We start from the raw sequence: 24,455 nt of genomic DNA, 5'->3' as shown, positions 1-24,455 counted from the left end.
TTTTCGAGCTAAATGTTTATTCAAGTACGAGTATCCTGTTTATTTACCATTCTGTTTCGAGCTTTACCAAACAAGTTTTACGCTTCTAAAACACCGTGACTTGACGGCCGGCTTTATTTTTGTTACTTGTGTGAGGCAACTTGGTTCTGCCAGCCTGAACGTTTAAAATCCAATCTAAATTTATCCCACAATCGAGCAATATTCAGGGAATATCGACTTCAAAGTACTGAAGAGTGATTTCACATCAATGGACAAAGGCATATATTTCATGCCGAGGAAATTTTGGCCTATACTATTTTTCACCTCCACCCAGATCTGATTTCTTTAAAAAGACAATTACTTCCTACATCTTATTTTATTTACTTAAAATATCGCTACATAATTATAATAGATACAAAAACAAATAAAAAAACAAACAAATACATTCTTACGATAAATATGCTTTCGATAAAGATGATAAAGCTTGGAATAAAAAATAAATACAGAAGCTCTAAGCCTAAATTGCACCAACCATTTTTAAATTGTCCATTTTAAGTTGTCCTTCAGTAGCATGTTGCTTGAGAAGCAGCATGCTACTGAAGACAACCTTAAATGTTTACGTAATAGTTAGAGGAAAAAGGAAAATAGGATAACATAGCATTAATATTGAGCAAAGTAAGATTAATACAGTGCTCTTTACTCTTTCATTATACAACTGATTGCTGCTTGATTTCCTTGTCTGTTTTTTACGTATAGATATAGGAGTGTCCTCCCAATAAAAAAATTAAAAAACTTTCAGCTTTTACTGATTATAATAAATAAACCTGTTAAAACTGCCTGTTTATCTTGATATGAGTAATCGACAAAATTGTAACAAACTATGCGCAATGTTTTCTTTCTTTACAATAGAATTCAAAAGAACCTGAGCAGTTATACTAAAACAATTACCAGCCTCAGTCTCAGTGAACATTGTTAAATAATCACTTTGACTTCGTTACAGAGATTATTTAATTACAATGTAATAACAGGAAAACTATGATAATTATAATCTCACAATCCTAAACAAAGGAAGTCAGTTTAGAGACTCGCCTGCTACAACTTTTGAGGACTTAAAGTTCTAAAAAAGAAACATGATGAATAGTTACAGTTAATACGAGAGTTGAAAGTTTGAAAGCTGAAAGATATGCATCACAATCATCAAACCCTACACATCCCAGCGAAGATTGGGTCAATTACCGCCATAAATTTCCCAATACATTTCTATTGACGGAGAATCATTAATTTTTGTCAGTAGGTGCCTTTCAGTTAGTACATACAGTAGTTCTGCCGAACAAAAATACATTTTTTTCAGTTATCTCAGGTAACGTAGAGGGGAAGATCAAGGGAAGAAGCCTGAAAAAGTCGATCAAGTGTCACTCCCACCTCACAAAAGGTTTGACGTCGAATCATGAACGCCTGGTACCTAAAGGTCATCGCTACGCCAGTCATAGCCACAAGTTTTTGAAGTACCAACATTTATGCGTTCAGGAAACATTAAGCGATACATCCAGTACAACTCAACTCAATAAAATAATCTTTGGAGGAGTGATGTGACATTGGCAATTCCTTAATGTAGTAGAAGAATTTTGTTGGTCAACTACGAGGTCAAAGAGTTCTGTTAAGAGCTCCAGAATACAAGAGGTTTGTTAAGTAAAGCAGGAGTCAATGAGCTCCAGTAAGAGCTCCCGATCGTTAGAAGGTCGTTGGTCGATCAGAGTCAATAAGCTCTAATAAGAGCTCCTGATCGCAGGAGTTCTATTGGTTAACCAGGGATTCAATGCCCACCAAACGAGCTTCCAATAACGAGAGGATTGTTTGTTGATCGGGGTGTCAATGAGCTCTGATAAGAGCTCCCGATCAGAACACGATTTTCGGTCGATCAGGGAGTCAATGAGCTCTGATAAGAGCTCCTGATCGCAAGAAGTTTGTCTGTCGATCAGGGAGTCAATGAGCTCTCATAAGAGCTCCTGATCGCAATTTTGATCGATTGGGGAGTCAATGTGCTCTGATAAGAGCTCCTGGTCGCAAGAATTCTCTTGGTGAACCAGAGATTATATGCGCTCTAAGAAGAGCGACCAATCGCAAGAACCTTGACTATCAGTAAGAATGTGTCGGTAACCTCTCCTGTTGTTCCACAAATAGCCAATGAGCTCTGGCTAAAGCTCTCGATCAGAAGAGAGTTGTTGGTCAATTCTTGAGTCACTGAGCTCTAATACGAGCTCCTGATCGCAAGGAGACTCTGATCAATCAGGGAGGGAATAAGCCCTGATAAGAGCCCCCAATAACAAGAAGTTTGTTGGATGATCAGGGAATCAACGAGCTCTGATAAGAGCTCCTGATCGCAAGAAGTTTTTGATCGATCTGGGGGTCAATGAGCCCAGATCATCTTGTCGATCGGGGTGTCAATGAGCTCTGATAAGAGCTCCCGATCATAACATGTTTGTTGGTCGATCAGGGAGTCAATGAGCTCTGATAAGAGCTCCTGATCGCAAGACGTTTTTGATTGATTGGGTGTCAATAAGCTCTGATAAGAGCTCCTGATCGTGAGAAGTTTGTCTGTCGACCAAGGAGTCTAGAAAAAGTGCAAAAAGTTTAGTGGGTCAATCAGAGATTTAATGGATTTGTTGATCGGGGTGACAATGAGCTCTGATAAGAGCTCCCGATCAAAACAATTATTTTTGGTTGATCAGGGGAGTCAATGAGCTCTGATAAGAGCTCCTGATCGCAAGACGTTTTTGCTTAGTCAGGGGGTCAATGAGCCCTGATCATCTTGTCGATCGGGGAGTCAATGAGCTCTGATAAAAGCTCCCGATCATAACATGTTTGCTGGTCGATCGGGGAGTCAATGAGCTCTGATAAGAGCTCCCGATCATAACATGTTTGTTGGTCGATCGGGGAGTCAATGAGCTCTAATAAGAGCTTCCGATCGGAAAACGATGTTGTTGTCCTCTCAGGGACTGAGTGAGCTCTGGTAAGAGCTCTCGACTGTAAAAAGTTTGTTGGTCAATCAGAGCTTCAATGTTTGTCGATCGGGTTGACAATGAGCTCTGATAAGAGCTCCCGATCATGACATGTTTGTTGGTCGATCAAGGAGTCAATGAGCTCAGATATGGGCTCCTAATCAATTTTGATTGATTGGGAGTCATTAAGCTCTGATAAGAGCTTCTGATCGCGAGAAGTTTGTCTGTCGATCAGGGAATCTAAAAAAAGTGCAAAAAGGTTTTGCCGGTTAACCAGAGATTTAATGGATTTGTTGATCGGGGTGACAATGAGCTCTGATAAGAGCTCCCGATCACAACAAGTCTTTTGGTCGATCAGGGGAGTCAATAAGCTCTGATAAGAGCTCCTGATCGCGAGAAGTTTTTGATCGATCGGGGAGTCAATGAGCTCTGATAAGAGCTTCCGATCGCAAAACGTGTGTTGTCCTCTCAGGGACTGAGTGAGCTCTGGTAAGAGCTCTCGACTGTAAAAAGTTCGTTGATCAATCAGAGATTCATGTTGTTGATCGGGGTGACAATGAGCTCTGATAAGAGCTCCCGATCATAACATGTTTGTTGGTCGATCAGGGAGTCAATGAGCTCTGATAAGAGCTCCTGATCGCAAGACGTTTTTGATTGATTGGGAGTCATTAAGCTCTGATAAGAGCTCCTGATCGCGAGAAGTTTGTCTGTCGATCAGGGAGTCTAAAAAAGTGCAAAAAGTTTTGCCGGTCAATTAGAGATTCAATGGATTTGTTGATCGGGGTGACAATGAGCTCTGATAAGAGCTCCCGATCATAACATGTTTGTTGATCGATCAGGGAATCAACGAGCTCTGATAAGAGCTCCTGATCGCAAGACGTTTTTGATTGATTGGGAGTCATTAAGCTCTGATAAGAGCTCCTGATCACAAGAAGTCTTGGATTAATCAGGAAGTCAATGAGCTCTTATAAGAGCTCCCGTTCACGACTTAGTTGTTGGTCGATCAAGGAATCAATGTGCTCTAAAAAGAGCTCCTGATCGCAAGAAGTTTTTGATCAATCAGGGAGTCTATAAGCTCTGATAAGAGCTCCCGATCACAACTTAGTTGCGGGTCGATCAAGGGGTCAATGTGCTCTAATAAGAGCTTTTGATTGCAAGAAGTTTGTTACTTTATTGGGGAGCCAAATAAGCTCTAATAAGAGCTGCCGATCACAACAAGTGTGTCGGTCGATCAGGACGTCAATGTGCTCTCATAAGAGCTCCGGATCGCAAGAAGGTTTTGATCAATCAGGGATTCAATGAGATCTGATGGGGTCTCCCGATCACAAAGTTGTTGGTCGACTATAGAATCAATTAGCTCTAATAAGAGCTTTTGATCGCAAGAGGGTTTTGATCGATCAGGGAGTCAACGAGCTCTGACAAGAGCTCCTGATCGCAAGAAGTTTTTGATCGATCGGAGATCGATCGGGGAGTCAATGAGCTCTAATAAGAGCTCCTGATCGCCAAAGTTTTTGATCGATTGGGGACTCAATGAGCTCTGGTGAGAGCTCCCGATCGCAAAACGTGTGTTGCTCTATGAGGGACCGAATGAGCTCTGATAGCAGCTCGCTAACACAAGACGTTTGGTTGTCGATTGGAAAATAAACAAGCTCTGATAATAGCTCCCGATCATAAGAAGTTTACTGGTCGATCGGGGTCACTAAGCTCTGGTACGAGGTCCCATACATATTGGTACTCCCTATGAAGCGAGCCACTGCGCCCACAATTTGTGACTACAACTGACGTATTAATGGTCTCTGGGTATCAGCCTATCATTATTCGATGCCAACCTTTTAATTGGTGGGGGTGCTACGTAACGCCTCTTTTAAGCCTCTTTTTAAAATCTTCTCGACTCTTTCAATTACCTCAGCAAACTGTAAATATCAGAATAAAAAGCTAATACTTATTATGTAACGATATGATATTCAGTTATCAAATTATTGTCCTAACGCTAAAAAAATATATATAATTAAACGTGGTAACTGCGAGATTTTACTAAGCTCAGGAAGGCGCAAATGCTGCCAGCTCCTATTTAGTCAGCCGTAAACAGTTGTTGTTGGATCATAACCGTAATAAGTGTTAAACTGTAACTGTCACTTGTCACGGCCATTTGTTTGGTTGGTATCCATCTGAGCTTTTTGGAAAGTGAGTAATCTCATAAAAGGCGAAATTCCTTACTACCCAATCTTAGTACTAGATTACATGATCTTTAGATAATTCATAGCATGACCTAATCCTTTGTACCTTAGGCTAAAATAGAACTGTTTTATAAAGTTTTGTTTGGTTAAAATTCCTTGATTAAAGCAGATTAAACATACGTTGGATGGATGGCGTTCAAGTCATTGTCTCAACAATGGTCCACAGCCGTGATAGATTCTGGTCTTCACCCAGCTAGCGAGTGTTTCTCCAAAGACAAAGGAAAGTCCATCCGTTAGTGAGAGTATTTTGAATTATTCTACGTCTGTCGTGTTACTTTTGAAAGCACAGGAACTTGTTTTCACAGTTAACCAGGTGCTGAAGTTCCCCGATTCATCTTTGTTACGGTCAAGTTCTCTTCTTTTTAGGATTATCTTCAGCTGGATCAACCTGTGGCGTGTGAAAACATCGAATGTCACTCAAATATTCAAATAATTAACCAAATCAAAAGTTCTTCTTTTTTGATAACCTGCTTACATTAATTGTGATCCAGAACCTGTAAATGGTTTTTATGAGGGAGGAACAAAGTTATCGACATATTCTATTTTGAATTAAAACTAATTATATATGTTGCAACGAAAACGTCCGTAAAGTTATAATTATACTAATACTAACTTTCTATGCAAACCAACCATGATGAAACAAAAAAAATTTAAAACATTTATGCTAATCAAGTTTTACTGTAAAATCCAAAATCTGTTTAACCTGCAGTTGAATAGGAAAAGCGTTAAAGTCTTTCGAACTCGAACTCTCAAGGGAAAAATACATGGATCACGTTAGCAGGGGTTTGAGTTAGCTGGTAGTAAATGACTGACAAGATGGGTCAAGGTAAATTAGATCTTGTTCGAGCGACGGGGGGGGGGGGGGGGTGGTTCGAGTCAACCGCGTTCGAGTCAGAGGGGTTCAACTGTATCACAAACCAAATCTCGCAAGATTTTATGATCAACAGTCAATTTACTGCGAGTCTCTTTTCAACTTTTTTGTAACTAAGAAATAAAGACGTCTTAATTGTGCCCTGTTCTATTGCAAATCACGTTGGAAGCGGTTAGAGCACGAAAGAAGTGAGAAAAACACAGGACATACTCGAGAATCTCCCTGCTTCTTGAGTGCTCTGACCGCCTCTTAAGTGCTTTGCAACAGAACAGAGCACATTCAAGGCTTCTTTGTTTGTTTCATAACAAAGAAAATAATAATTTCACAAGCTTTCGTGTAATTTTCCAAACGAACATAGGTGGCCTGAGCGTGCATCTGTGCACTCATAAAGCACGCCAATTAAACCGTTCATTTTTACGATTTTAAGGCTTTTGGTCGAAGGGTATGTCTACACTATCCAGCCACCTATAACACCAATATTTTGAAAGAACAGTCTCCTCACCTTATCTCGACTGTGACTGGAAAGGAAGAGGAGGAAGAAGCAAGCAAACTGTACAATCAAATCCAGCTCTTCAGACAAGAGTGCTCGGCACATATAGCCTTCTTTTTTATTGTGGCTGCAAAATTATTCATATTGCATAACATTTTTTCCCTTACAGATACTGTCGTGTAATTATTACCATTACTCAGATTAAATTCATTTTGAATTCAATGTCAAATATTATTGTACTACTCACTTGTATCACGTCCAATAAACATTGTAATTCACCCTGCAGCCTTTCGTGGTTGGATTTGGTGGAAACGTAGACATGTGCAGCCTTGTTCCTTCTCGGCCTTTTTTCTTTACACCCATGGACTTTGCATTGCAAAGCCCTGATTGGACATGACTACAATTGTAAGGATACAGAGGCTATAAAAACACAATCAAAGGCGTAAATTTGTGCTGGTTAGATGGACTAAAGAGAGGTTGATTAATTAGTTGCATTTTAAAATGAACCACTGTTAAAACTAACCAGTGAGATTTCATCTATTTTTTAAGAGGGAGGCAAAGGAGGGGGGGATGCTGATCCCGTTTCAAGCACGATTATTAGAAAAATTCACGCGGCACGGAAATAAAAGAGAAAATTTCAATTTTTTGTCTCGTATAAAAGGTTTCAGGGGAATCTTGAGGTTTTAACGAACTGAAAGAAAACAATCACAGGCTACGTTTACTATAGGAGGTAAATCACACCTCACGCTGGTTCATAGATGGACGAATCAAACTCGAGTTTCTGTAAAAATTCCAGTGTGACATTAATTTTGGCCTTAATCACATGTCCCTTTGCCATCCTCTTTAGAAGATAGTAAAAATAAAACAGACACAACAAGAACTTATTCTGATTAATTAAACAATTCCTCCCCATTAATGTTTCTCCGCCCATTCGATTATCGCGGAGATAATTGCCAACGTTAAAGAAGCGGTGTGACGAGTTTATTCCCGTCATGGAACTGATACGAGAAAACGTCATTTACACGACGTAAACATTATAAATCTAAAATAATCATATTCGGTGTTATGAATTTTTAAATTTAATCTCTATCTTGTATTTTAAACACCCTGTTATTTCTGCATTAACTGCAGTCAAAATGCAGAACTTACAAGTGTATATTAAGGAAAATAGCTAATTGATAATTGCTACTTTTCACACATAAGGGAATTCAATCCCCCTTTCCCAGTTGAAATGGACGTTTCTCGTTTTTTTCTAAATGGTGGAGGACTGTTGGATTTAACCAATTGAGCTTCGATTTTAAACTTGGCTAAATTAATTTATTATTTTATGTTTTCGGGAGCATACATGTCTGTTAAAGATTTGTTGTAGTTAATTATCATTGGTGAGGATTTACCTGGGTAGTTTTGTCTTGCATCCCAGCTGACAGAAAGGCATTGTCCCTTTTCTGCCGGACCAAACGTTCTCTTGTAGCTTCTCGATTGCTTCTCGCAGTTTTAGAGATGCGCTTTTATTTGCTACCGTGCCTCCAAAAGGTCGCATCCGAGATTAGGGAATTTTTTTTTTTATTGCTATTGCAATCTTCAGCATACCCTTCGATTGACGGCCTGAGTTAGTACGGTACGTTCCTAAATTCTTGGCAAGCACTTCCAGACTGACAATCAGATGAAGATTGTCGCGGTGGAAGCGTTAGCAGCAAACGGAAGGAGGAGCTGTTGTAGCAGTGGCATTGTCTGCCAGGGAGATGACGGACTTCAGTCATGCACCTAAAATGGCCACGTGTCAGGCCCGACTGGTTGATCATTATTTTTAAGCTGTGACTGAAAAAGAGAAAAAAAGATCGTTTAAATCACTTGAATATCATGCTTAATTGTTTTCCTCAAAAAGTAGTTTTTTTTAGCTTTTTCATCCCTGAATTGATTTTCTTAAAATTACGTTAGAATTCAGCTGGTGGAACTCAATGTAGCTACCATATAAGCTTTCAATGAAGATTTTCATTCGCTGGTATCCGTGGAGCATAGGTGTCAATCACTCGTTTAAGGAGAAAAAGCACCGCAGAGAGCGTCCCATGAAAAATAAAATAATGAAAGGTTCCCCAAGAAAAACCAAAACAGACGAAATTTATCCTCTCTTTCTTACCGCACCTGTCCTAAGCGAACAATTATCTACAAAGCCGATATCGTTGTTGCCCTTATAAAATTAAAGAAAAGCGGGAATGCATACCTATTTCACAGCTTGCTATACTTTTCTTGTGAAGTTAGTTGTCCAGGAAAAGAACTTTGGCCCACACGTTACGTTCCCTGATTAATGTGCTTTGCTCAGCTGTTTAGCTTTAAACTTGTATACCTATACCAGATTGATAAAAAAAATTCAATATATTTGTGATGAATAACAGGAACAACATGGTTCCTGTTTGTGTTCGTGGCCTTGGTTTGGTTACTTCCTGTCTGTGTGTTAAACGGCTTTTCGAAATATCTATTGTCTCCTGTCGCGTCTGTGGCATCACGGCAATCGGTTGAAAACGATTCGCTAGTTTTAACGACAAAGTTCTCTCTTTCCAAAATAAAGGCAAGAGTTTTTCTCCATTCCACACTGTGAAAAGCCATTCGCCGACAATTGATATAACAAAACTTTTAGCGGAAAAATCTAAGCTGCGATCGCAGTATCATGGAAACTTTGAAGAAAAATCTGGCCTTTGAAGAGTAAAAAATTAAAAATCAACTATCATTAGGGCAAAGCTGCGCGAATGGAGGGCGGCAAAGCTTGAATGTACCGCCTACGTACCTGGTCCTTGCTCGGCAAAGGTGGTCCAGTTCCTGGGTTGCAGCGGAGATTATGTGCTACTTGGATCTTACCTGGATGTCAGCCTGCAGAATATTTGTTGGTACATACTCGAAGTGCATTTGAAACCGATGTCTTTGCGGTCTTCTGGCCATCCTGTTAAGAACTGTCTTACCTGCCTTAACTAACTTATAAATTTTATGAACATTTTCATCGTGACGTCACATGTACCAAAAAGGTATAGTACCCGCCAATAACTAAAACTCGGTTAACTCAAACAAAATCCGATTTCCCTTAAATTTGAGCCCATTTTATATATCGCTTATTATCAGCTGCCTCGAACTCATTTTACTTTCACGTGGATTACATTTTCCTCAGAAACTCGAATTTTCAGTGAATACGTCAATCGGTTTATGTCAAAATGTCAGAACCTAGCTGATTGACGCATCCCAATCAATAGTGAGGTAACTGAAGCAGAAAATCCACCAGCGAATTTGAGATTCTTTCTTCCATAAATGAATGTTATCTAATGAATGGATCTAATTTTTGTCTCGTCACTAAAAGTTTATTAGCTTCATACAAATGGCTCCCAAAAGATGCAATTGATTGTTATTTCACATGAAAATTGCGTTAATAAATGTTCTGTCTACGAATGTGGTGGCCCTGTATTTTGTTATAGAGTCTGATTGTCTTTTATTTGATGAAAATATATCTTCGACTTATGAATGTCTGAAGGAGATACTGTTTGCGTTACGATGCTGTTAAATGTCGTTTCAAATGTTAATATCGTTATTGAATGCTCCTTTCGCGCAACTGTAGCTCATTTTCGTCTAAATGAAAGTAAATTCCCGCTAAATTAACAGATGTTTCCTGCGAATGAACAGCGAAAGGTGTATTAGTAACATTTCCATAATTCTTTACGGGTTATAACTGATTGACATACAGGTGCTCAGTGATGGAATTACCTGCTTAAAATAACCGTTATTTAAATAAATTCTCTGACTTATTCGTAGAAGTCCAAATAAAAATATGTTACAAATCTACAATCCCTACATCAATAGTCCTTAATGGATAACAGATCTAGATTTGTGACAGACTTCGGTCTTTAAAATTTACTTTCGTATATTTAAGTCAGAGTCTTAATTAGGTGTGTCGAGTCTGCGTCAAAATTTACTCAGAGCGCAACCTGATACGTTTGTTTGATTTGAATTGAGAGGTTTGGTTGATTAGCTCTTCCCACTTGATTTTTTCTTAGGCCGGATATAACAAGTGGTTTTCGTCGCATTTTATGAAGAAAACGTGAACACAGAACATGAAGTAGGAACATGGAGTCGGAACATGAAGTCGGAACATGAAGTCGGAACATGAAGTCGGAACATGAAGTCGGAACATGAAGTCGGAACATAAAGTTCGGAACATGAAGTCGGAACATGAAGTCGGAACATGAAGTCGGAACATGGAGTCGGAACATGGAGTCGGAACATGGAGTCAGAACATGGAGTCGGAACATGGAGTCGGAACATGGAGTCGGAGCATGGAGTCGGAGCATGGAGTCGGAGCATGGAGTCGGAGCATGGAGTCGGAGCATGGAGTCGGAGCATGGAGTCGGAGCATGGAGTCGGAGCATGGAGTCGGAGCATGGAGTCGGAGCATGGAGTCGGAGCATGGAGTCGGAACATGGAGTCGGAACATGGAGTCGGAACATGGAGTCGGAACATGGAGTCGGAACATGGAGTCGGAACATGGAGTCGGAACATGGAGTCGGAGCATGGAGTCGGAATATGAAGTCGGAACATGAAGTCGGAACATGAAGTCGGAACATGAAGTCGGATCGTGAAGTCGAAACACCAAGTCGGAACATGAAGTGGGAACATGGAGTCGGAACGTGAACTCGGAACATGTACTCGGAACGTGAACTCGGAACATGTACTCGGAACGTGAACTCCGAACGTGAACTCGATACCCGAACTCGGATCATGAACTCGGAACGTGAACTTGGAACGTGAGCTCGGAACGTGAACTCGGAACGTGAACTCGGAACGTGAACTCGGAACGTGAACTCGGAACGTGAACTCGGAACGTGTACTCGGAGCGTGTACTCGGAACGTGAACTCGGAACGTGAACTCGGAACGTGAACTCGATACGCGAACTCGGATCATGAACTCGGAACGTGAACTTGGAACGTGAGCTCGGAACGTGAGCTCGGAACGTGAACTCGGAACGTGAACTCGGAACGTGAACTCGGAACGTGAACTCGGAACGTGAACTCGGAACGTGAACTCGGAACGCGTACTCGGAACGTGAACTCGGAACGTGAAATCGGAACGTGAAATCGGAACGTGAATTCGGATCGTGAACTCGGAACGTGAACTCAGAACGTGAACTTATAGCGTAAGCTCATAAAATGAACTAAGAGCCCGCACCGAGAGCCCGCACCGAGAGCCCGCACCGAGAGCCCGCACCGAGAGCCCGCACCGAGAGCCCGCACAGAAAGCCTGAACCGCGAGCCTGAACCGAAAGCTTGAACCGCGAGCCCGAAGCGAGAGCCCGAGCCGAGAGCCCTAACCAAAAGCCTGAACCGCGAGCCTAAACCTAGAGCCTGAACCGAGAGCCCGGACTAAGACTCGAACTGAGAGCCTGAGCAAAAACAGAGTTAAATTTGGGTCCGTTAAAATCTAGGCATAAAAAACCATAGAAGTTTACCTTCAATTGTCAAAATTGCAGCGGAATATTAGTCGTCAAACAGTTTCAAGTTCTTTGTAATCTCTCCATTTCAACAACATCTTTAGATCTGAAGGTATCTGTCAAGTAGTAAAGAAGTCTCTAAGTTGTTAAAGATGCTTAGTTTTTTGTCATTTTCACTGTTTTTTCCAATCCTAAGAGTACACACAAAAGACTAGCACTAGAACTTCACGAGATACTAACATAACAATCTATTGAAAGAGAAGCCTAAAAGTGCAGGAGAAACGAACGTAACAATCGAATGTAAGGCAGCCCTTAAAATGTGCGAGACACTAAGGTAAATTTCGAGGGAGAAGCATAAAATGCGCGGAGATGCTTCCATAACAATGTTATAAAATAAAATCCTTAAAATGCCCGAGATACCAACATTACAAGCCTAAAAGCGCGCGAGATATGAACGTAACAAATAAAAGAAAGAAAAACTTCAGATACCAACTTAACAGTCATTAAAAAGAGAGGCCTGAATGTGTGCGAGATACTAACGTTACAATCCAATCTAAGACAATCATAAATATGCGCGAGACACTAAACTTTCGTAACTTTCGAATGAAAGAGTATCCCAAAAGTGGGCAAAAGACTGACCTAAAACTCAACAGTGCAAAAAATTCCCCAAAGATTAACGTAACAAGTAAATAAAAGAGAATTCTAAAGGTGCACAAGATACCAACGCAACATTCAAATGATACAGAATCTTTGAAGGGCACAAGATACTATTCTAACAATCCTTTGAAAGATAATCCTAAGGTTTAAATCCAATAAAAGAGAATCCTAAACGTGCGCGAGATACTAAAATGCGCGTGATAGTAACGTAACAATCCAACGAAGGAGAATTCTTAAAGTGCGCGAGGTACTAACATAACAATCCAAAGAAAGAATTCCTAAAGGTGTCTAAGATAGCAACGTGGCAATCGATTGAAAGAAAAGCCTTAGGGTGTTCGTGATACTAACGTAGCAATTGAAAGAAAGAGAAACTTAAAAGTGCCTATGACAACAACAAGAATCGATAATAAGAGGCCTAAATGTGTGTGAGATACTAACGTAGCAATCAAATCTAAGACAAGGCTAAAAATGTGCGCGACAATAACGTAACTTTCTAATGGCAGGGTATCCTGAAAGTGGGCAAGACACTTACTTAACAATCAATTAAAAGATAATCCTAAAAATGGCGAGAAACTGAAGTATTTATCGAATGAAAGATAAATTCCTCAAAAAGTACCAGGTACTAACGTCACAAAACAATAAAAGACAATAGCAAAAGGCTAACACAACAAGTGAATAAAAGAGAATCCTTGAAGTCCACAAGAAACTAACGCAAAAATCGAATGAAGGAGAGTCTTTAAAGTGCGCCACATACTAAGTTAAACGTAACAATCCAATACAAGAGAATTCTGTAAGTGCGCCACATACTAACGTTACAATCCAGCGAAAGACAATCCTAAAAATGTGCGAGACCCTAACTCATAACTTTTGAAAGAAGGAGTATCCTGAAAGTGGGCAAAACTGTAACCTAACAATCAATAAAAAGTAATCCTAAAAGTACACGAAAAGCTAACATATTAATCGAATAAAGGAAAATTCTATAAAGCGCGCCCAATACTAACCTAATAAACCTATGAAAACAAAGATCTAAAAGCGTGCAAGATATTAACGTAACAATCCAATGAAGGAGAATCCTGTAAGTGCGCGAGATACTTAGTTATCAAATTAAAGAGAATCTTAGAAGTACACATAATGTTAACGCAACAATCCAACGAAACTGAGATAATCCTTAAAAGTGCGTGAGATGCTAACGTAATAATCCAATAAAACAGAATCCTAAAAGTACACAAGATAGTGACGTAACTTCCGAATGAGGGAGAATCCCGAAAGTGTGCAAAACACTAACCTAACAATTGACTTAAAGATAATCCTAAAAGCGCGCGAGTAACTGACGTATTAATCGAACGAAAGAAAATTCTTTAAAGTGCGCCAGGTACCAATGTAACAATCCTGTGAAAGATAATCTTAAAAGAGTGCTAGATACTAACGTTATAATCCAATGAGAGAGATATTAAAAGAGCGCGAAACACGGATCAACAGTCCAATGAGAGAAAATTGCAAATTCCAAGGCCTTTGCGCAAACACGAGTATTCCAATTAGATTGAGAAATCTCAACATTATTTATCTCTAGAGTTCTCTTAAAACTTAAACTTAAAATTGATTTTAACTCATAGAGATATTCCCTCCTAATAAACGTCAGCCGTCAGAGACCCCGAAATTGAGAGCTTGGGCTCTCAATTTTAGGGTCAAAGTCAAAGAGGTCAAAGTCTAAAACCTCAGTTCAGCGAACTGAGGTCCCAGACTTTGAACATGCACTGCGAGCCTGAACTGAGAACACGAATTGCGAGCATAAACTCAAAACATGAAAATTACCTTCATTATCAATGAGCTATGAATTTAGCAATAATTGATTGTGTTAGCATGTTTTATCGAGATACGAAGCACGAAACTAGGGTTTTTTTAATTTCGAAGCATTGTCCTTTATTCACGAAGAAAGAGGGAAATACTTAACACGAGCACTCAAAGGAAAAGCGAAAACATTGAACGATAAGTAGGCAAGAACGGGGAACAAAACTTACCACTACAAAATGACGCGGAAACCTGATCTCACCACTGCAACGACGCGGAAAACGAGACTTGCAAAGCAACGAGCCGATAAACTGTTTAAAGGAGCCGGATTTGCATATAGCGCGAAATAAAAGCGTGCAAAATTCAAATCACTGACGTGTGGAGTTATGTAAAAAACAAAATTTCAATGAAAAGGTGACCTTATATGGCATTGTTTACAGCAAATTCTGGTCCCTTCACGTGTCACTAATTTGGATTTCCATGATAAAATTGACACATGAGATTTGACATACCTGCATACTGATTCGCAAATGTTTCGAGTATACCACGAAGAAGCCCAAGTCGCGGTAAAAAAATTAGATGAAAATGAAATAAATTTGGAAAACCACGCAAGAGAAGTAAGATGGGGAATGGCTAACACTATGCAACGTTTTATTAATATCACCTTAACGAAAGTGATCAGTTTAATCCAAACGGACACAGTGAGTAACAAGATGCATTCCTTGCATAACACAATCATGGATCATCAAACTGTGACTTCGTTTTCGTGGCTCTTCTCTTGCAAAGTTATCAAATGCAAGTTAGGAAAAGGTACGCAAATCTTACCATACAATTTGACAGCTTAAGATCGTTCTCTTTCTTTTTACAGCGACTGACTGTATGTCTGGTACACCGCGCAACGCTTCGCCAGTCGATATAAAGATCCTCAATTCGTGAAATGTTGAAAACGAACATACGAAAATTAAGAGACATGAACGAGACGAAATCCATTATGCAGAAACCGACTTTTCCGTACTACTATTTATGAGCAAGAATTCGTGATAATTGATCCGTCATGAAGAGGTCACCAGATTCTCTGCTGACGAATCACATGATCCATTTACTAAATCTTTACCGATCTTCGATAGAATTTCATCGCAGGCTTTGTGGGTAGTCAATTAAAATCTTCGATTTTGGTCGACAGTCGGTAAATCTTAATTTAAAATGAAAGAATATTATTTGGATTTGTTAGGCAATTCTGAAAATGAGCCCGCACTCCTAGGTAAGCTTGATGACAGGAGATTCTGTAATTAACTGAATTTTAATTGCTACCTCTTAAGCTAGAAAGCTCTTCTTTCTGAATACAAATATCTTTGATGTCAGACCATGTCGCTAGTCGGTTCTCCTTAATGCCAGTACAAAGTTACAATTACGATAGCACCCAAACAGACGCAAAACTCAACAAGTAAGTTTGCAAACGGCTATCAATTGATCACGAATAACTATTTGAATTAAAGTCGGTAAAATATTGTTCAATTAACTTCCTTTTGCGGCTGAATAGAATCGATAGTAAGAGGTCGTACCCTTCAAAAGAAATGGAGTACGTTGATTACCGATTTCTCTGTGGTTCAGCTCTAAAATTACACGTCTGTAATAGTCCAATAAGACCAACGCTAAGCACCAGACCATCCTTGTCAAGGATGTTGTTTTCTAGGAAAGCGAACGAGTGAAATTATATTCAGAGGTCAAATGGTTTAGTATTAGCGTTTCCGTCAAGACTTCTCCTTCTTCACCTCGAGGATTTAGCTCAACTTGGTCCTTAATTTATTACATGTGAAGAATTTCTGATTGTTTTAACCTTAGACTAAGCCGTAAATTTAAGGATGTACTTTAATAGCTCGCTTTTCGCTTAAAAAGTCTACATTGTAAGATGGAATAAGTGGCGAAGACAAACAAAGTAGCACTTCTCATAATACGGACTATGCGGTTGCATCTCCTAATTGATGCGTTTTTTGTGTACATTGAATTGCCTTGACATTTTTACAATTTTCTCGTGAGGGCCGACTATTTCTTGTAGCTTTGATGATTGTATTGGCTCTCGAGTAAAGGAAAATACTGATATTTATGCTATCGCGTGGAACGGCCGTGAAGCTGCTGAAATGGGTTTGTTTTGGAGTCAGTCACAATGAATAAATTCAAAGAGCTTTTCTACCCTTACACTGGTGAGATACCCTGAGTTTGTCGACCTTTTTCTTGTTACTTTGGAACAGATTCTTCTAAATCAACAAATGATAAACATAAAAGAATTTTTCTTGGTTTATGTGGAGCATGCTGTTTTCTCAGACACGAGATTAAAAGGTCATATATCGCCTGGTATAAAGAAATTTCCATGAGGAATATTCACTATTCACAACAATTGCACAGCAAAATAATTTTTAGTTCACAAGTATTTACAATTTGTTTCTCGTTAGAACTCAAACATCCGCAGTGTATTGGCCTTATTGACCCTTATTGAAGGTGGCGTTGGTCTCTGTGGATCGTTGTATCTCTCCGGTGCTCGTCTGTGTTATTTCGGGTTATTGTTTAGGTACAAATATCACCTATACTGAGTATTGACAGGTAAGTAAATTAAAGTGCATTTTTTCTCAGTCTTACTCATAAACCGATAGTTTAAATAACGATATATTTGCTCAGCATCAAGGTGAACAGCAGAATTTTGTCTTTCTAGTGAAAGATCTCCTCAGTGAGGTGCGTTGAGACTTTCTGTACGCGATTTGAGAGATTATGTACGTATAGTTCATTTAAAACCCATGCAGCCTAACCTAATCCACTGGTATCATAACGAGCTTCTGTCTTGGCAAAAAGGAAACAATCGTAATTTTAATGTTCTCCTAGGGAAGATTGCGTGTGCGGGATAGTTAACTATGCGACGGCTTAATGGCATCTTGTTTTGACGCGAGATGACTTATCGCCTTTCTGAGGTCTTCTTATTTTCAGGCAAGATTCTGATTGATTCGAATTTTTCTTTCAATAAAGGAACAACTCAGGCTTTACGTCTCTCCTTTGCCATCAGTTTCTTTACCATGACGTTTTAATCCGAATTGTTTTGAGCGGTGTAATCTGCGATTACACATCACCACCGAAATAGTAAATATGGCGTCCATCTCCCCTTTGACCTCGAACTAATGTCCCTAAACTACGTGAATTTATCCTCTGAATGAACTCATGCTTACCCATGGGCTAAACAAAGAATACACGATTTATGACAAACTGATAAAATGTCCACGGCCTTCTGTTATGTGCAAGAAAGTCGAGCTACGTGCGTGTGATTTCCTCCCCGAAAAGTGTATGTCATCGATCTGTCACGGGGAGCTACTTGAAATAGTGAAAGCACGGACAAGACGTTTCTTTCGGTCAACATTTCAATCATGATCACGGATAATAAACCTTACAATTATATGTTACCAATTGTGCTTTGATCTGATAGTTAAATCGTTCTTCTTGGCCGTGATTAACATGGTTTTTGGCGAATATTCCCTCTCCCTTCAAATGGAATGAACTACACGCAATAACACAAGAATGCAAATATTCCCGCACCCCTGAAGAACCGATCGAGAGAGATAAATAGACACCCCTTCCTGAAACAAGGTACAAACCCTAAGGATGTACCCTTCTGTAGCAATAAAAGGCCGGAAAAAGGAACTTCGGAACATATCTTGAGTCAACTTAGAACTGCGTTGCTTAATCCAAGTTTAGTTTACAACTCAGTTCGATTATTGCATTCAGATGGCTAACTTTGGTCTCTCTGAACATCAACAAATATTGGAAAAATTTTGCCGAATTTGTGGAGAGCGATTGAAGAAGGCAAAAGATAAGTATGAGAACAGTTTTCTTTGCGCTGATAGGACGGAGATTATTTTCACAGCCTTTGGTGTCAAAGTTCGTAAAGATGACCTTGACATGTGCTCTCTAAGTTCTGCCACAAGTGTTACAAGCTTGCTTTAAGAGGAGGCACACGCCTTGCAATCAATGTGTGGCCTCCCCACAAACGCACTGGAAACTGTAAGATCTGCAGTTTCTTTAAGGATCAACAGAAACCTGGTAGGAAGAAGAAGACTAAACCTGGAATAAAACCCAGAGAGGACTCAGCTGAACCCAAGGAACAGGTGGAAATGGTGGAAGGAATGTCTGGCACTTTAAGCTTCCAACCTGACCCAGCCTCACTCTCATTCTCTGAGGAGGTAAAGAATCTACAAAGCTTTAGAGGATCAGAACCTCTTTACCCAGAACAGTTTGTTGAAAACATCAAGCATGAGTAAATGTGCCCAATTTGCAAAGAGGTACTTGATCAACCAGTCCAGACAAAATGTCGAACTCCACACATATTTTGTGCTAGTTGCTTATCATTTTCTGTTGCCTATTGCTGTGAATTATAGTCTCATTATAGTTGGTTATCATTTTAGGAATGGAAGGCTGACATGGAACAATGCAATCCCAGAAAATGAAGTGCACATAAAACTTGGAGAAGATGCCGGTGGTGGGTCATTTAAAATGGCCTTCCAGATTGCTAACCTGAGGCATCAAAATTCTAAAACCAACACAGTGGTCTTTGCCATGTTTCATGCAAATGATAGTTGGGCTAATTTAAAGACAGCCTTAATGAAATATAAAGAACAAGTAAACACCTTGAAAGAAGCAACCTGGGCGTAAGTGAAAAAAAATTTACCACACTTTTAGTTAATCGGGAGAATAAAGACTTGAAATAGCATAATATTAATTAAATTTTTATTTTTGTTTTGCCCATTTCTAGAGGTAAAAAGAAAGTGGTTTTCCTGTTTGGTGACTATGAGTTCCTATGCAAGCTATTTGGAATAGCTGGTGCCTCAGGTATGATCCAGACAATAATTCACATATACAAATAATAATGATTTAGCAATTCAATAAAAGAATATAAATGTAGCCTCTACTCTACATAACTATTTCTGTGAAACAGGTTTCCACCATAAGAATTGTATTTGCAGGCAAATATCCATGTCTTTGGTACAAGATAAATCATGAAGTAATGCAAGTCTCTTGCCATAAACGTGGGCATGCTGAAAAACGAAGTCTTGAAAACATTCAAGAGGATTATGATAAGTTTGTAGCAGATGGCTCTGTTACAAGTCAACAGAAGTTTTATCACAATGTGATTCACGAGAAACTGCTGGACATTGAATTGGACAAAGTAAGATACAAAAGTTTACTTTATTGCTTTGAAGAGGGACTTACAGGTCACCTTACTTAATGGTTGTCTATTTCAGGTTTGTGTTCCTGGACTTCACATTAGCTTGGGTGTGTTTAAGAAACTGTTTGACGAACTAGAGAACCAGTGCTTTGAGCTGGACAAAAAAATTCAAATGGTTCTAGCAGGAGACAGTGAAGAGAATGATGAGAAAATCCAGGCACTCAGAGCTGCCCAACTACATACCAGACAAGCACAACAATTTAATGAAAAAGCCAATTATTTACAGGAGTTGCTGAATTTACAAAGTCTGCATGCTAATGTTGATATCATGCCTGCCTACTTTACACTACTACAGGAGGAGATAGACAAACTCCTTGGAAATGCAAAGGAGGAGGTAAAAATAATATATTGGTGCTTTCCAGTATCATAGCTGTACAATCCTCCAAATCCATTTTACATGTTTCAAACCCATCTTAATTTTTTAGTTAAAGAAGTTATGATTTTATTTTATAGATCATTTATTTGTAATATTACAAGGGCTCAAATTATCAAATTATAGCAACTAAGCAGTAAGTCAAATAACCCAGATTTAAATAGTATCATCTCAACATTATAGGAAAAGCTTGCAGATGAACAAATGGAATTGGCTGCCTTTGAGAAAGCCAATGGACCACTATCGGTTCATTTGGATGAGGTTCTCAAGAAAATGAATGTTGAGAGACAAGCTTATCATGGAAAATCATTCATTGGTAATCATGTACACACTTGCTGCAAGGTAACACAAATTCTACCCTTAGAGTAGGAATTTGTTGAGTCACAAAATTTCATTGAATTGTTGCATTTGTTTTTTTGGTAGGAAGACAACATCATTAAACTATGCAGTGCTGTGCTGACAAAAACAGAGGAGCTGTGTCCTTCCCTCCTTTCTCAAGCAAGAGAAATTAGCGTGAAATTTGAACAAGTTTTTAAGTTATTTGCTGCTTGCCACTTTGTCTATGACAGTGCAGACTATCTCAATGATGGCAAGATTGATAAGCTAGGTAACTGAAAGAAAAAACCTGACTTTCATGGAAAAACATGAATACAGCAATAAGATCATGTCTTAAGTCCACCTTTTCTTGTTTTCTTGTTGCAGAGGAAGACATCACAAATTTTCTTCAGTTCCTTAGGGAAAAATTTCCAGACATGACAATCACACCAAAGCTGCATATGCTAGAAGAACATGTTTGCCCTTTTCTTCGACAATGGCACATGGGCCTTGGATTCTACGGTGAACAAGGGATTGAAGGAATGCACTCTGAATTCAATACCCAGTCCCAGCATTTTGACCATGTGAAGAAAAAGGACACGAGATTGCGTCAAATCCTTGTCAACCATCACATTGCCACGAGTCCGGAACTAGCAGGGAAAGCTCCCAAACCTAAAGAAAGAAATTTAAAACGAAAAGCGAACGAGTAAAACTCTTTCCTTTTCAATAGCAATGTATCGGTTCGATGACTAAGAACGAGTACTATGTGTGTAAATATAGTGTAATTTATTTGCTCAACTTCTAATTTAGACGAATAAAAGTGTTACTACAATCTTTGGAACCAAAACTAAACCTTTCCAGTCGTTTACAGACTGTTTCACTTGAAATTCAGTACCTCCGAGATTCAAAATGGAGTCGCATAACGGCCGATCTTAACATATTAAAAGCGCCTCGAATGGAGTCTTAAACAATTCGGATTAAAACACTTACCTCTGTCGGTTGTTCAGTAAGGTTTCAAGCCTTCTCTTTTGACTCTTGCTTTGCTGGGAAAAATTCGAGCCTTTTCCAAATTGAAATCAAAGTTTTCAGTTGATTTAATAGGGTGTGCTTGCTAGACTCCACCATAGCAACGTGTTTTCGTCGAACACAGGCAAAATTTGACCGATTTTACTCAAATTTTCGACGGCAAATGCCTCTTCTATTTGTAAGCATCCGCCATGCTAAATTTCACCCGCATACATTAGATACGCAGCAAGCTTTCATTGGCTAAACTATATCTTAGCCCAAAGGGTTGCCATGGACGCTAGATTTATGCAAATGCATAATTTTGTATTAACCAGAGAAATAATAATTAACTCGATCTTTCCTGTAGACCGCATGCGCGAACTAAATTTCCACCGCGAAACAGCCGTGCTTAATATATGGTGTTTAGTCTATGATGAAATCGCAGCCGGCGAATGAAATAATTTGTCATACGATCGAACATACAGAATTCAAAATCGGCGGAGAAGTATCTTTGACACTACCATTACGACACCCCTTTGACACCAGCACTGGCCCACTAGCGCTGTAGGAAACCTGATTTGTGTTCTGAACTATACGATCAAATTGTACACGTGAACTCACCTGAAGACCAAGCAGTGTTACTGCAAATGAATATGAATCTCCTAATGATTTGTTGTTGTTCCCTGCGATGAAGGAAAAGCGATGCCTCGTCTCCAGATTTTCGAGCGCGCCCCACGGCGGTGTTGTAATTTTTTTGTTGTTCACCGGCAAAACGATTCCCCGTCTCTAGATTTTCGAGTACGCCCTACGCACTACGGACTTTTTGGAACTGCACCTTAATTATGGATAAAAAAAAACAAACCCATTAGCCAATCAAAACAGAATTTTGGGAACCTGTCAAACCGGTTTTTGGGCTATTCTTACAAAGCAAGATGGTTGGGCATAAAATAATACTTCTATCATGGTATGCAAACAGCCCCTCTAATTGATTGAGGCCATGACAAGTTGAAATATTCAAAATTTTGAAACCTGATATGGTTTGGCATCGAAAATCGGTTTCTTCTTGTACTAGAAAGGTCATAAGAAACGCGCCAATTTTCGATCCCAGATATATTTGCATGAATGAGCCCCAGCAACTAAAAGTAATTGAGCAAAACATTGGCTCGTTTAGCTGCATTCAGATCGACGACACTGTCTCGTCCAAAAAATGCGTTTTCAGTTGTTATTAGGGACCTCAAGCGGTCACGACGCTTAAAAGTTTTCGAAAAGGCCCACGAAAAAAAAAACAGGAACAAAATGAAACAAAAACAAAAGAAACCATACGACATCCGGCGCAAGCTTCAGGGTCCTTTCCTGTAAACTGAATCTTACGGATCAAACTAAGGGAAATCTTCATCGTTGGTGTTTATGTCTTTACTACACTGACTAGTGAACCCTCCAAAGGACATTACAGTGATGTTATGCAATCAGAATGAAGTAAAACAATTTTGACTTGCACCTCAGTATTAATTAACTTTTAATTTCTATGAAATTTCGATTGGAAAGAATTCTTTCATGCATTTGTTATGCATTATACAGCACAAAGTTTTCGAGACATACAATCAATATGCAGCATCATTTGCAGCCTTTATGCTATGTACATCTGAGTGGAATTTCTTCTCAAAAACTAAACCAAAAAGCTCCTCGGGCTCAGCCATTTAAGTGAGAATTCCTAGAAATACGAGGATACGCCAAACGCTAAAGCACATAGCAGAATCAATTTCATGGAATTCACCTGATCATCGTCTTATTGCCACGATTCATGGCGAAATTGAAGGACCGAGCGAGTGAAACGAAGGGGACTCAATAGTGTTTCCTCTTGCCGAGAACAAAGCTCATGATTAATTTGACAGTGGATTTGAACCAGGTTGCTAACAAAGCCAGATGCACACATATTAGAATAACAGTAAGAAATAGCAACGTTTCCAAATGTGTTGTTGTTTGCTGCGATGCAGAGGAAACAATTCATTACTTACTAGTAAGCTATCGGTTTACAAATAAAAATGAAAAGTACAACACGTGCTTTAATTTTCATGGTTGGCAATTCACAGTATAAGCGTGGTATTTGTCACATAACAATAACCCGAAATTTGATGCACGTCAGGCTACAATGGTGAAATATTGGAGAAGTGTTCGGTTTTAGTTGTTGAGAATGGGTGTTTCACTCTCTATAGGTACGCCTTTGATCGTCAGATTTTTTCTCATCTTCAAGCCATTTACCACGAAGACATGCAAGGTAGATTTTATTTCTCGATTTAACCACTATCAGCAAACTAGAGGAAAACTCGAAATGTATTGATTTCTGATATTATTGATATTTGTCGAGAATGGCAAGCCAGCTGGATGGGAGCATCTCATTTCTTCTTCATCTACCAGTCGTAATAAATCATTTTACACTCAAGTGACACATACGTCTATGATGTTTGTCTACGTTTCTTTTTACGCCTATGGTCTACCTTCGATACACTATTTAGTGAATTTTAAGTAGTATTACAATCCTGTAATACTTAAAGAATGAAGACAACAATAATTTCAACTTGCATATCAGATGTACATACTTAACGTTTTACAAAACTTCGACAAGAAAGAATTCTTAATCGTATTTGCTAGGTATTTTATGGCTCATTTAGTCTCGAAACGTCATTATATCATCGACTTCGAGAAACATTTTCAATTTTACGCTTTCTTGACATGAGTGGAAGTTCAGGTATCAACTACGCCGGAAAACCAACCGCGAATCTCCCCAGTTCAACCATCATGGCGAGACTTATTAGAAATTCGAAAACGTGCCAAATGTTAAGGAATGTAGAAAAGTAAATTTCATGGAATACAACGTCGTCATGTCGCCACGATTTATTGCAAAATTCAAGTCGCCGATTGACGAAGACGACAGTATGTATATACCAGTATATGTATTTTTTGCCTAGAACGAAGCTCATGCTAGCAATGTATTTGAACTGGGTTCTAACGAACT

General features: G+C 39.2%; 2 protein-coding genes and 1 long non-coding RNA gene across 12 annotated transcripts; 1 reads left to right on the top strand and 2 right to left on the bottom strand.

The window, feature by feature from the left end:
• LOC149048414 (uncharacterized) lies at window positions 1–15,716 on the bottom strand. Of its 5 annotated transcripts, XM_089201074.1 has the most exons (7): window positions 14,717–14,841; window positions 9,359–12,157; window positions 8,798–8,920; window positions 7,971–8,394; window positions 6,824–6,973; window positions 6,589–6,703; window positions 1–5,603 (listed from the first exon to the last, which is right to left on the bottom strand). In XM_089201074.1, exon 2 carries the CDS (start codon window positions 11,331–11,333, stop codon window positions 10,530–10,532), a length of 804 nt encoding a protein of 267 aa, XP_089057200.1. In that variant the 5' UTR covers window positions 11,334–12,157; window positions 14,717–14,841; the 3' UTR covers window positions 1–5,603; window positions 6,589–6,703; window positions 6,824–6,973; window positions 7,971–8,394; window positions 8,798–8,920; window positions 9,359–10,529. The 5 variants fall into 4 exon arrangements, with proteins under 5 accessions (XP_089057200.1, XP_089057197.1, XP_089057201.1 ...); XM_089201073.1 differs by having other exon boundaries at window positions 8,798–12,157; XM_089201071.1 differs by lacking the exon at window positions 14,717–14,841 and adding an exon at window positions 15,312–15,716 and having other exon boundaries at window positions 6,824–6,996; window positions 8,798–12,157.
• On the top strand, window positions 14,981–21,289 carry LOC149048413 (uncharacterized). 6 transcript variants are annotated; one of them, XM_089201052.1, is made up of 8 exons: window positions 15,215–15,296; window positions 16,937–18,706; window positions 18,929–19,171; window positions 19,276–19,352; window positions 19,487–19,689; window positions 19,766–20,083; window positions 20,546–20,729; window positions 20,825–21,289. In XM_089201052.1, exons 3-8 carry the CDS (start codon window positions 19,017–19,019, stop codon window positions 21,145–21,147), a joined length of 1,260 nt encoding a protein of 419 aa, XP_089057178.1. In that variant the 5' UTR covers window positions 15,215–15,296; window positions 16,937–18,706; window positions 18,929–19,016; the 3' UTR covers window positions 21,148–21,289. The 6 variants fall into 6 exon arrangements, with proteins under 6 accessions (XP_089057179.1, XP_089057176.1, XP_089057178.1 ...); XM_089201050.1 differs by having other exon boundaries at window positions 15,157–15,296; window positions 16,937–19,171; XM_089201051.1 differs by lacking the exons at window positions 15,215–15,296; window positions 16,937–18,706 and adding an exon at window positions 18,762–18,805.
• Window positions 19,691–23,344, bottom strand: LOC149048412 (uncharacterized). The gene is made up of 2 exons (XR_016185109.1): window positions 21,428–23,344; window positions 19,691–21,109 (listed from the first exon to the last, which is right to left on the bottom strand). It is a non-coding gene; the product is annotated as an uncharacterized LOC149048412 (long non-coding RNA).
• Between the last annotated feature and the right edge of the window lie 1,111 nt (window positions 23,345–24,455).

This window comes from Pocillopora damicornis, chromosome 3 (genome assembly GCF_964200805.1).
Source record: "Pocillopora damicornis chromosome 3, jaPocDami1.2, whole genome shotgun sequence".
Taxonomy (NCBI): domain Eukaryota; kingdom Metazoa; phylum Cnidaria; class Anthozoa; order Scleractinia; family Pocilloporidae; genus Pocillopora; species Pocillopora damicornis.
Note: the sequence above shows the minus strand (reverse complement) of the source record. Positions and strands in the feature narration are given on the sequence as shown.